The 13210-nt window shown below is 43.0% G+C and overlaps 1 protein-coding gene across 1 annotated transcript in view; it reads right to left on the bottom strand.

Moving 5' to 3' along the window:
* ATRN (attractin) overlaps window positions 1-13210 on the bottom strand; it is a 145660-nt gene that overhangs the window by 78984 nt on the left and 53466 nt on the right. Inside the window, exons 10-15 of the mRNA XM_041467326.1 lie at window positions 11008-11162; window positions 6735-6819; window positions 4956-5176; window positions 3671-3792; window positions 3017-3155; window positions 746-927 (exon numbers count right to left, since the gene is read on the bottom strand). Coding sequence (XP_041323260.1) covers window positions 746-927; window positions 3017-3155; window positions 3671-3792; window positions 4956-5176; window positions 6735-6819; window positions 11008-11162 — 904 coding nt within the window. The remainder of the gene's footprint in view (window positions 1-745; window positions 928-3016; window positions 3156-3670; window positions 3793-4955; window positions 5177-6734; window positions 6820-11007; window positions 11163-13210) is intronic.

Here is a 13210-nt window from a genome sequence, read left to right as displayed (position 1 = left end):
CAACCTCATTTTTCCTAGAGAAAATGCTTTCCACAGTAGTCTCTGGGACCCAGGAGTTGTTATTCTGATGTGCCATCAGGCCACAGCAGCTTTCCAGGCTAATCCAGGATTTTAGAAGAGATGCACAGCACCATTCTTTGTTAAGGCTGTAGCACCACCTACACAACCTGCCTTGAACATCTCCCTCCTTCTCCCAGGAACTGGAAAAAATATGTATTTATTTCATTGATGCATGAAGAGGGAAAAATTCCAATTCACTTCTCCCTGGGCCTGACAGAAAAGCACCTGCCACTAAATGACACCCAAATAATGCCCAATAAGCAAGCAGCTCTGTGGAATGAGAAGGTGACATTTTAAACAGCTGCTTTTCTGAGTGGAGTAAATAACTCAACACTTTACATTAAACATCTCCAGCGCCCCAAAGGGGCTTTTATTTACAAAATACTGTGCACAGGTCACCAGAAGGCTCCTGCTGCAGTCCGGTATTCCACCTGGGAAATGCGGGTGTGATTCCAGCACAGAAAGTGATCTAAGACACTGTGTATGTTTATGTTTAGCCTTTCCATTTACATTCTCTAAAATTGCAGCTCAGAAGCACCCAGAGGGTACACTGAATTTCAAAAGAAAATCAGTTGGTTTTGGTCAAGAGGCATTTCCATTGTGTACAGAGCACACAATACTCCAGCAAGGACTTCTCCACAGCCACAGCTTTATTACGCAAGGGACAGACAACAGAAGTACTCACTGAAGACTGAATCTTCTGCAGCTCCTTCAGAACAAATTCCACCTTTTTCTGGGTGGTGAGAGAAGCCAGTAAAGCACCGTTGGACCTACAGGATAGTTTGGCATGATCGTAGTTCTCCTTGGCGTTGGTGATCTTCAGGCAGGAGTTGCCAACTAAATGCCAGTTTGTTCCGCAGATATTTTCTGGGGGACGAGGAAGGGAAAGAAACTAAACCCAGAGATGCAGGTGACCTTCCCAACAATCAAGGTAGTGAAACAACCATTGAAAAACAGGAGCCCAGGTGGGAAAGGGGCCAGTGGCCCCTGGGCCGTGCCAGCTCTGGGGTGGCAGCAGGGCCAGGGCAGTGCCTGTCCCTGTGCTGGCACTGCCGGGGCACCTCCAGGGCTGGGGCAGCTCTGGAGAGCCCTGGAGGGGCTGGAGCGTGGCCAGGGCAGGAACAGAGTTGGGAAGGGCTGGAGAATTCCTGAGGGAGCTGGGAAGGGGCTGGAGAATTGCTGAGGGAGCTGGGAAGGGGCTGGAGAATTGCTGAGGAGCTGGGAAGGGGCTGGAGAATTCCTGAGGAGCTGGGAAGGGGCTCAGCCTGGAGCAGCCAGGGCAGGAACAGAGTTGAGGAAGCTCTGGAGCACCAAGAGCGGCTGAGGGGGCTCAGCCTGGAGCACAGGAGGCTCGGGGGGACACTGTGGCTCTGCACAGCTCCTGCCAGGAGGGGACAGCCGGGGGGTCGGGCTCTGCTCCCAGGGAGGAGGGGAAACGCCCTTAAGTTGTGCTAGGAGAGGTTTAGGTCGTGTAATAGGAAAAATTTCTTCCCTGAAGGAGTTGCCAAGCATTGGAAGGGGCTGCCCAGGTCAGTGGAGAAGTCCCCACCCCTGGAGGTGCTCAGAAAATGAGCAGACATGGCCCTTAGTGCTGTGGCTTAGGGCCATGGTGAGGCTGGGACAGAGGTTGATGGTGATGATCTCGGAGGTATTTTCCAGGCTTAATGATGCTATGAACGCTGCCACTAAGAAATACACACAGCCCCATTCCAAGCCAGTATGACCTAGAGGTGTGCTGAGAAGTGTTGATACATAACAATATTGGAGAAGGAAATCTGTTTAGGGGAGCTGAAGTCTGACATCAGCATTTGTACATAATCAAAGCGCTTATTACAATGTCGAATAATAAAATTGTTGCATGAGAAAGAGGGAAAAAACCCCAAATTTGCATTTTGTTGATGTCTTGAAGCCACCCACTCATCCACAGTTATCAGGGGACCTTTTGGCAGGAGAGGGTTGTTGTGCTAATCCTGTCCACAGCACCAACTTCCAGGATTAATCCCTACTTCAACTGGAGCACAACCCCACTACTGAAGAACTCCTTACACTTTGTGATTAATTATTTCCCTTACCGAAAAAACCCTGATGGGCATTTCCAATGTAAATTCAGACTTACAGATGGAAAAGCTCTCAGGTGTCAATTTTTCAGATGAGCTTTTTACACATATGATCAGATCATTCCCTTTTCTACATCAAATAAGACAGATCAAGCTCTTTATCTATCACACTAAAAGATGTTTTTTTCTCATTTTCATTGCTCTTCTTCAAAGTTTCTTCAATTTTAAACTGTTGCAGACTGGCAAACAACAGACCTGGACATGTCCAGACCTACCCGTTCCTAGGGGAAGGCCTTCTATGTCCATTAAAATGTCCTGTCTAATGGGTTTTCTCCCCTTTCTCTCTATTTTATTACCTACAAATGTTAATCACTGAAAATCCTGTATTTTTCTCCCAGTCACTGGGATTAAAAAAAAAAAAATATTACTGCAAGAGACCTAATAACCAACTCCTGTGAGCTCCACTGGAAACACTCTAATAGGAGAATTCTCCTTAAACACTTCAGGTCTTACTTGCCTCATTGGTCCAGTATGTGCCATAATGGTTTTGCACAATTTTAGCTCCCAAATTAAATAGCGTGCATTATTAAATCTAATATCTTGCAGAAGCCTATTATCAACACCTTTTATCACATGAAAAGGGAGAGATGACATACAGCCTAATAATTATACGAGTGATCATAGTCCTCTTCAGACAACTGGGAATGAAAAGTATTCCAGCAGACTTGCTGGATTTACTACAAATTAAATTTCATACCAAAGCTGTTATGATTAAACAACACCATTTGCTCCATCTTAACACTAAAAATACAGATTTAGGGTTAAAACCAACAAAAATTTTTAAAAAATTGCAACAACTTTTGGAGTAGGTGAATTTGGTTTATGCCACCAGTACCTACCTGGCAAAGCAATGCACTCCTGATTCCTAGGTTCCCATTGACAGTTTTGATCCATGGCACAGCTTTTACAACTTGTCTTTTTGTTACAGTAATAGGCAGGATTATCCTTAGGACAATTGTCATAGAGAGTAACAGGAACCTAAAATAAATAGCACAGGTGAGACTTTTTCTGATATCCAGCCATGTGGGTTTATAACAGCCATGATTACAACACTAAATATCACAGTCCAGCTCTACAAAGCAATTTATATATCCAAAAGCTGTGAAACTCGGTACAGGCTGGACTGGTTATCCAAATTATTCCCCCAAAGCACCACCTGACATGTTTTCTGTACTAAAGCTTTTACAAGAGGGCTATTTTGTTTTTTCTAAGGAAAGCCCTATTGATATCAAACCCAAAATGTGATTAATGAATAATCATACCACGGTGAAACCTCCACCTCTTCACCTGCCCACAGCCATCCTCCTAAATTAATTGTAAAATACCATGCAAAACCCTTGGATCAAATTGAAAAAATCCAAACATGTAGCACTTTTGAGCTAGATATGCACTGGGAATAACAAAACAGGGATCATGACACTGACAGATGGAAACATGGACATTTGCTATTCCAAAGGGTAAATTTAAACTAGGGAAGTGTTAAGAGCCATTACCTGTTCCTCTGTGCAGTTGTTGTGTGCTGGGATACACTGGTCAGAACACCACTGACAGCTGTTTGTGTTGGCTGTGCAGCTGTAGCAGTCTGTAATCTGATCACATTTTTCACTGTCTACAGCTATTAAAGAAAAAAACCTGCATGACCAAAAACAGGCATTTCCTGACAGAGCTCTAAGAACTTGATTATTTACAGCAAAAGACACAACCAAATAGCAGTGCCTGTAGATTTTCTGTTAGCAACTAAAATCAGGTACTTTCATGTGTTTGAACTGATAGAAAATTGCTTTTATTTACAGCAGCATATCATTTTTAGTGCCCAAGGAGCCCTAAAACACACCACCAGAAAATAATGCACCAAGACATGGAAGCACATGAACTAAGACACGTTAATGCCCAGGGAAAGGATGCCAGAGGATATCCATAGGGACAGTGGCCATCCCCCAGCACAGGCCCCTCGTCCTGCAAGCCTGGCTTCCAAGTGGAGCATTTTCATGTGAAGCTTGAAGTTTTCATTCATCTTTCTAATTATTTATTGCCTGTGTTTTGTGAAAATTTACTGTGCATTGGGAGCCCAGCAAGGCAATGTCCCCTTACATCAGTTTCTATTAAATAATTAAAGGCTGCATATCTGTTACAGAATCAAGGGCTGTATAATGAATGTATCAGGATAAAGTTGTTTAAAATTATCCTAAGGGGAAACACAGGAATCAGACCTTAAAACATTAAATTCATTTTATCTGCCTCTATACATAGAATCACAGAATCCCAGAATGGTTTGGGGGTTGGAAGGGACCTTAAAGATCATCTGGTACCAGCCTCCTGCCAAAAAAACAAAGTAACTTTTCCTAAAGCAGTATTCCTGCTGTCTCTTTTGAAGAGTACAGGATAACTCCACCAGATCCAGATGCCCTTCTTTGCCCCTTGGTGCTCTTCAGCCAATTCTTGGCTCTCACAAGGTCAGTTCTTGGAGTAAACATTTACAGAATGATGGTCCAGGTCTGGTCCCTGGATAGGGATGCTTGTTAGGGATAGAAAAGTAAGTCCAAGAAGCAGGGTAGGAAAAAAATCTCATGAACAAGCAGCTTCAGAAGCAGGAGATAGAAACATGTCTCCTTGACCCTTGGCCAGAGGAAGGGCTCCCAGGACACATGGAAGCCCAACCACATCCCCCCGTGTAAAACCTGACCTTGGAATGGCACACAGTTAACATGGGAGGAATTTGGAAGGGGAAAAAGCCTGCACACCTTTCAGAAAAGGGAACAGAAAGAAGGGGACACATACCTGGCTTGGGAGGACAGTCTTCAAAGACCTTTTGCTGCTGGTCCAGTGTTGCATTTTCCCAGGGAATGCAGCGGGGAGGGTGGGGAGCCCACACACATCTGACACCGGGGCCAGCCCCCAAGCAGGACGTCTTGTTGCCAAAAGCCTCACATCTCTCAGGTGTGAACTTCAGGATGTCGCTCAGGAGGAGGCTGTTGAAGCCTCCAAACACATACATGGTGCTGGACAACATGGAAGCAAAGAGAGAAAAACTCACAGCTGTTTCATGGACAGAGCACTGCTCCAGTAAATGGGATTTAAGGGTCTGAGAGAAGTGTTTTATTACATGCCAGCATATATAAATCCAAATAAATAGCTCTTGGTTAAGGGAGGTACTAAAGAAAAGGTCAGACAAATTTCACTGTTTCAGAGAAGCCAGCGAGACTCAACACAAAGTCAAAGCTATTCAAGGTCATCAACCAATCTTCCCCTCCAATCAAAACTTTGAAGGGACCTGATCAAGATGATGACACATAAAATGCTGTAAAAATGTGTGATCCTCCTGTAATCTACACTGGCAAGACATGGAGGAAGGCCACAAATTGGGGAGATGGTACCATAGCATTAAATAGGAGTTCAGAAACTATGACAAAACAATTTGTTGCTGCCACCCTCTCTGCTCCTCTGTAAGAAAACCACACTTTGCATGGCTGGCAACAACTGAGCAGAGTCATTGTGTCAACTAAAAAACCCAAAACAACCCACAAACAAATAATATTTTGTATGGAGAGGAGTGGGGGATTTCAAACCTCCTTCAGTATCCCAGCTGCATCAAACAAAACATTAAATTTTAACAGTTACACAAAAATGTCACACAAAAATTCTCTGTGCATCGGTGTCTGTCAATGCACCTTTAAAAATACAGTGAAGAAGGGCCAAGGCAGCTGAAAAGAGAAGTTCTGGTTGAATCATAAGTATTTTTATTATGATTTTCATTCTATTTTAGAATTCCTATGAAATAGATTTCTCAAACTTGGTTGCACTGATCTAGTAACAGCTGTTCATCTGGAAGCAGGGATATCACTACAGTCTGTAAGGTGAGATTTTGGCTGAAAATCTCACCTTACAGACTGTAGTGATATCCCTGACTTAGACTTAGTTAAGCCTAAGATTTCACCCAAATACTGAACACCATGTGCCTGGGGAAGAGCAGCCTCATAGGATAAGGTGGGTAAAGTGAAACATGGCCAAATTTTAGAAAGCATGAGGGAAATTCAGACTTGGAAATAAATGCTGTCAGTGCAGATAAGAAAGAAGTGTGAAATACATTGAAATGCACAATTAAGTAACTAAAAAATAGAAACATATATAAAAATAATGACAAAAAATCTAATTATTGAAAAAACTAAGTGAGCTGAGACAGTTTAGCCCAGTAAAGAAGGGCTGATGGGAACAGGTGAATACTGAAGACATTACAAGAGTGAAGACCTGAAAACTTTCAGAGATTCACGGATGGTTTGGGTGGGAAGGAACCTTAAATCCCACCTCATTCCACTCCCTGCCATGGGCAGGGACACCTTCCACTAGACCAGGCTGCTCCAAACCCCATCCAACCTGGCCTGGGACCCTTCCAGGGATGGGGCAGCCCAAAGCTCCATGGACAAGGAGGTTTGTGTCAAACCCTCAGCCCATGCTGCAGTTCCTCATCTACTTGTGCCCATTCCCTACAGAACACCTGTGCCCTTACCTGTTGTACAGCAGAGGAGAGTGCCCAAAGCCCCAGAACACCTGCGCCCTTACCTGTTGTACAGCACAGCAGAGTGCCCAAACCTGTTGACATCGTGGTGCAGAGCTGGGCGAGGCAACACAGACCATCGATCACAGGCTGCAAGTGACAGAAACAATTTCAGAAATGTTTCTCTGGACAATGAACAAGACAACTCACACAGCAGTTTCCTCCTGAGAGATCCCCAGGTACCCGAGATCCTTCAGCAAAGGCTGAGCACAGGAGGCTCAGGGGGACACTGTGGCTCTGCACAGCTCCTGCCAGGAGGGGACAGCCGGGGGGTCGGGCTCTGCTCCAGGGAACAGGACAAGAAGAAGCTGTTTTTCCTCCTTTACTAGCAGGATTTTTTACCATGTAACAAGTTCTGGTTTTATCTGTTTATACATTAATTATTTGCAGTTTTGCCCCAAACCAGTATCACTGAGAACAGAGGCTTATCTTTTTTTACTTTTTCAATTGACATTATGTTCCTAGAGGGCAGATATCCATGTTTTTAAAAATATTTTTTACTCATCATAGCTTCCAGATTTGTGGCTGTTTTTCTCTTTTAATACAATGTTAGATTATTCCATTTTTTTCTATTAGCATAAAATTTATAAGTTCTGCTTCATTTTTTACTTGGTTTCTCAGGTAATTTTTTTCTTTGGGCAGCAAGGGAGAAAAAAACAAATTAAGAATCATCTAACCCACTGAGCAAAGGAACAGAAGTAGGAAAAGTCAGTCCAATTCATAACACTTAAACTTCATAAAGGGAATGGATCACCTTGGGGGCCAATATCCCAGAGGCACTTGAATGCAATTTATGCAATTAAGACAGAAAAGTCAATCTTCTGTAAAGATCTACAGGGCCCTCAAATACTCCTAAGACTCTTTAATATGAGATTAAACCATTGCATAGTGGACTGACACTCTGGAAAAAAAAAAAAAAAAGCCCACAAACCAAACTAGTCCATGCATAAACTGAAAGGGCAAAGAAAAACAAAGGTTTAATTTTTTAGTAAATTGAATTGAAGAATTGTTGGATAAAACAACAGATGCAGAGCAATTTTGTTCAAGAATGCTGATAAAGAAAAGACAGAACACACAGATTTAGTACTTTGATAAATCGTGATTTGGAATTTATTTTTACATGCCATTTGCTCCATTTTCAAAGAATTTCACCTAGCCCAGCACTGCCCCCAAGCCAAGCATGACAGTTCCAATTTTTAATGGAAGACTTCAGAAAAATTTGGCAGCAATTTGCAAATTTTTAGCCATCAAGTTGTGTGTTATGTGAGGCCAAGAAACATGTTTTTCTAGATTAATAGAACGCCTGGAATATTGTTTTCTAAGCTTCTTTGCCATTTTTAACCAGAGATCAAATATTGGAGAAACCAAGTAGTTCTGAGACTACAAAGAATTTTCTCCTTCCTGACTTAACCTAAAACTTACAATGCTGGGATTTATTAAACACACTGTTCAAACAGAACATATCAGCTACAAAAACATCCAGCCTCTCCCTCTGCTTGTCATCAGAATTTTCATGGGGTAAACAGAAGAGTTTCAGTTTCTCTTCTGTGGGGAGAAAAGATTAATTTAAAAGCAGCACCTTTACATAAGTAGCAGGTGGAGGATTAAGTGAGGCATTTTTCCACACAAAGCTGCTGCAGAGCAGGAAACTTTGACAAAGGCCAGAGAGACCAATTTTGGAGATAGGAAGAGCTAACTGGCCATTTCAGTTTGCAGAAAATAGGGAAAATACTGAGAGACAGCTCTGCCCAAGTGCTCACCCGGTAACCCGATTGTCAACAATCCAAAGGCTTGTCCTGAGAATGGGGAATAACACATGCACACAGCTGGACTGTTATCCTGAAGCCTTCCCAAACTAGGCAGTACCTGGACAATTTGGACTGAATATGCCCCAAGCTGGTCAAGTAGAGAATAAAGGACAAGAAGCATTCAAGAATTTTTACTGCTCACCCCCCAGCACACATCTCAGTGCAAGCTGTTAGCATTGCCCTACAGAGAAAAAAGGTTTTATGTCCTCCCAATACTCGGTGCATGTGCACTGATTACTTGGAAATTTGAGGAGGGAAAATCAGAAAAAATTGATGATGTAAATAAAATTAATTACTACCAAAATAAGCTTTAATGACAAAGGTTAAGGAGAAGACCTGGGTTTGAAGCATTTGTTTCAGACTGGGTTTAATTCCACTTCTCCCCAGTCTTCCAACCATCACTGTGACCATTAATCAATCATGATGACTAATCAACAAGATGTAAAAAATAAGTAAACCAGCCAGACAGCATACTATAAAAGTAGGGAATAAAGACAATTATTAAGCCTCTTCACTGAAGGCTCCCAGTATCAACTGACCTTACTTGGTTTTCTCATGCCTTGGGAACACTGAGGGATAGATACAGGGGTTTATATGGGCTTATTCCCATGGAGACCAACAGGAGCACGACCAGGGTAATTAATTACTGCAGAGATTATGCATGAAGAACCACTGAAAAGGTGTTTCTGCTGTGACAAAAATGATGAGCCACCACCCTACTGCATTCCTAGTCACATGGGATAAGGGAAATCATGCATAATGGCTCCTGAGATTAAAAGAGAAGTGGTCTCATTTCTGAAAAAAAAAGAAAAAAAAAAAAAAAGAGCTGCTCTTTTCAGGCTGAGAATCTCTTCTCTAAGGAATGAGGGGACTGAAGAACACCTCTCACCCATCATGTGAGGTAAAGCCAATGTAAGCTCCACACATCAGTGTATACCTGGTAACAACTGGGCACGCTGACTACATCACTCATGTCATGTAACATGTTACCTAAACTTGAACATCAATACTGGCATGTTTTGTCAAATTAATGCGATTTGTGTTTTACACCTGACAGAGAGTTCAATAGGTCAGGGCAGATAACAGAATGCAGAAAGAAAAATCTATCACTGTTGCTACCAAAGTTAAAAAAAAAAAAAAATCAAACTGTTTATGACGGCCACAGAATGACAAAATACTCTGGGCTGGATGGGTACCTTAAAACAATCTCATTTCAGCTCTGAACCATGGGCAGAAACTACTTTCCACTAGATCAGGCTGCTCCAAGCCCCATCCAACCTGGTCAAATACCTCATTTTAACTCCTCAAGTTAAAAAAAAAAAAAAAAAAATAAAATAAAGCTAGCTAGGAGCACACCAAGATTCCCAAGGGATGTAACTAGAAATCACAGGAGGCACAATGGAATGGCTGCTATAACAGAGAGCAAAAGGGCACAAGGACATCAAACCCTGATGGCCCAAGTATTCACTTGCATTTTCCTCTCATAAACCAGGAGTAAGATCTTGGTGGACATTCACTTGGATATTTCAGGTTTACAGGATTATTTCAGGGAAGCCACGTTTAGGGCATTCTGAGAGCAGAAGGTGAATGTCAGAGTACAGAGTGGCATTTTTCCCCAGTGTGAATTATCTGCGTGTGTATGTACCTTCTTTTATGTAATTTCACCTCTTCTTTCCTTGCTCTTCTTAAACTCACAGTCTCTGGAATCCAAATCCACAAATAAATGCTGCCCTCTCCTGGCTACTCGAACTCAGCAAGTCCAACCTAATAATTTGGCTTTATGATTGAATAAAGCAGTGCACTGTACAGGGAGTTTCACCAGGGTCTAGTGCTTGTAACTGTCCTAAGAACTTGAATTTTTTATCAATAATAGATTAAAACACACTCAAAATATCAGAACAGATTTATGGCTGAGATAGCAGGACAGGAAACAGCCTCAAGCTGGGCAAGGGAAGATGCAGATTCGATATTGGGAAGTATTTTTTTCATGCAAAGGGTTGCAAAACACTGGAACAAGCTGCTTAGGGCAGTGATGGAGTCACCATCTCTGGAAGTGTTCAAAAACATGTGGATGTGGCACTTGAGGACATGGCTTGGTGGTGAAAATGGTGGTGATGCTGGGCTACCAGTTGGACTTGGTGACCTTAAAGTTTTTTTCCAACCTCAATGACTCTGTGGTTTTATGATTCTGTAACAATACGCAGTTTAAAACCTAATTTTTAATGCCCAAGGCTGTGTACAAACTGTCAACAAAGGAATTGCTGCTGTCTGTAATTGGAAATCACTGCACCTCATGTGCTTGGAATTCTGTAGCAAGGTTATGAGCTTCTCCTGATTGCAGATCCCTGTGCGCAGCAGCATTTGGGATAACGTACCCACCATAAACCAGCATTCTGGAGACAAACTGAGGACAGCTCCCTGGGAACAGCCAAGTATTTGGGGGGTTGTTATTATTTCTGCAAGAACTTACCAATATCATAGGCCATGAAATCCGAAGAAAAGCATTTGGCTCCATGGCTCATGGAGGTGTCATTGTGAGTGTTTCCTCCAAACACCAGCATGGTCCCACTCACTATCACAGCTGTGTGCAAGTAGCGGAAAAATCGGCTGTCTTTGAGAATAGTCCTTCAGAAATAAAAATGTATCTATTAATGAGACTGCTAAGTACCTGGCAAAGGCAAAACACTCCATAAATCCAAGCTGAAGAACACTCTGAGGGTGAGGATAGTATCTAACTACTTTTCCTAATGAGCTGATTAACAATTACATTCCACATTGTTCAATTCCACCTGCAATTTCATTCTCATCTTTCCATTTGCTTTGCCAATTTATAGGAGAAATATACCTATGAGAGCCTCTTTCCAAAGCAGTGTATCTTCAAACCACCAATTCTTTCCCTAGGGATTCTCAAGTTTCCACACTTACCTTTTGAACATAGTCAGCTTGGGAAGACTCCAATATTTTGTAGTAACTCTGTTTTTATAGAAACACAAAGAAGTCTTTCACACTGGGCAGCATCTCTGCTCACAAATAAAAATTCTATTTTAAGGAAATCTATACAGCTTCTGAAAATGGAGCCCTACAGGTTAATACCTGCACAAAATGCTGGCTCATCGGTGACTAAATCATGGGAAGCACTAATCAAACTCACCACTGATCTCAACTTCAATCAGGATTGATGGCACTGAACACAGAGGGTCGTTTTTTGGAGGATTTTCCTATTTTTCTGAGAGGATTTGTGTTGAAGGAGGGGACACTGTCCCTGTGCCCCTCAGGTGAGAGCCCACCTGCAGAGCTGCCCCAGCCCTGGGGCCAACAGCACGAGGACGTGGAGCTGCTGCAGAGAGCCCAGAGGAGGCCCCGGAGCTGCTGCAGGGCTGGAGCCCCTCTGCTCTGGAGCCAGGCTGGAGAGCTGGGAATGTTCCCTGGAGAAGGGAAGGCTCCAGGCAGAGCTCAGAGCCCCTGGCAGGGCCTGCAGGGGCTCCAGGAGAGCTGCAGAGGGACTGGGGACAAGGCCTGCAGGGACAGCACACAGGGAATGGCTCCCACTGCCAGAGGGCAGGGGTGGATGGGATCTTGGGAATTAGGAATTGTTCCCTGGCAGGGTGTGAGGCCCTGGCACAGGGTGCCCAGAGCAGCTGTGGCTGCCCCTGGATCCCTGGCAGTGCCCAAGGCCAGGTTGGACACTGGGGCTGGAGCAGCCTGGGACAGTGGGAGGTGTCCCTGCCATGGCAGCGCTGGAATGTGTTAAGTTTTAAGGTCCCTTCCACCAGGGGACATCGAGTTGAGTGTGTGGTTGACAGAACAGAGGGACAGGATTTTTTCCAGAGGGACCTGGAGGAGCTCAAGAAGAGGGCCCACAGGAAGCTCATGAGATTTAAAAAGAAAGAGAGGGCCTAAATCACTCAAGAATAAAAGAAAGAGTCAATGTCAGAAAAAAAAAACAGAGATAAAGATGAACAGACAGTCCTACGCTCTCCACTTGTTCAACAGGGCTTGCTTGCCAGACTGACAAAATAAATGTGACAAAAGAAAACTGGTGCTGCAGGAGTTCGGAAGAACAATGTCACATTTGTTAAGTTTCTGCCTACCCAGCCAGATTTGTCCACTTCACGGCTGAAGTGGAAGATCAAATTAATCCAGAGAGGAAGTGGGGTTATTTCTGTGTATACAACCAAGTGGGAAGGAGGGGGGCTGGAAAAATTAGTCACTCATTACCTTCCTCATCAGTACAGACTCACAAACAGATGTTGCAGAAACACAAGCTATTTTAACACCCAATAAGTGATGTAGTGACTCAAATTTACATGTGTTAACCCAAAAAACAGTCAGGAGCCTTTAGAATCAACATTAAGAAAAACACAGAATTAAGGAAAATGTATTTCACCTCTGTTGTTCCAAGCTGTGAAGTGTGACTATAGCTTTTTTATAAAACTCACCTTTGGGCAGCAACAAATCACAGAAGATTTCAGCTTAAGAAATGAACATTTCAAGCAGTTACACAGCCAGAAGAAAACAGGGTTATAATAGAAATTCTTTTAAAGTCTTAACTGCAGAATGGATTATCACTCACTTGACTGCAGTAATATGCACAGGCTGTATGGCTAGCAAGAAAAAAACATCAAATATTTTTCTTTTCAGCTTGAATCAAACAATAAATTAAAATGGATTTC

Source organism: Pyrgilauda ruficollis, unplaced genomic scaffold (genome assembly GCF_017590135.1).
Source record: "Pyrgilauda ruficollis isolate IOZ18807 unplaced genomic scaffold, ASM1759013v1 scaffold206, whole genome shotgun sequence".
Taxonomy (NCBI): Eukaryota; Metazoa; Chordata; class Aves; order Passeriformes; family Passeridae; genus Pyrgilauda; species Pyrgilauda ruficollis.
The sequence above is the reverse complement of the archived record's forward strand: the minus strand, read 5'-3'. Positions and strand labels throughout refer to the sequence as shown.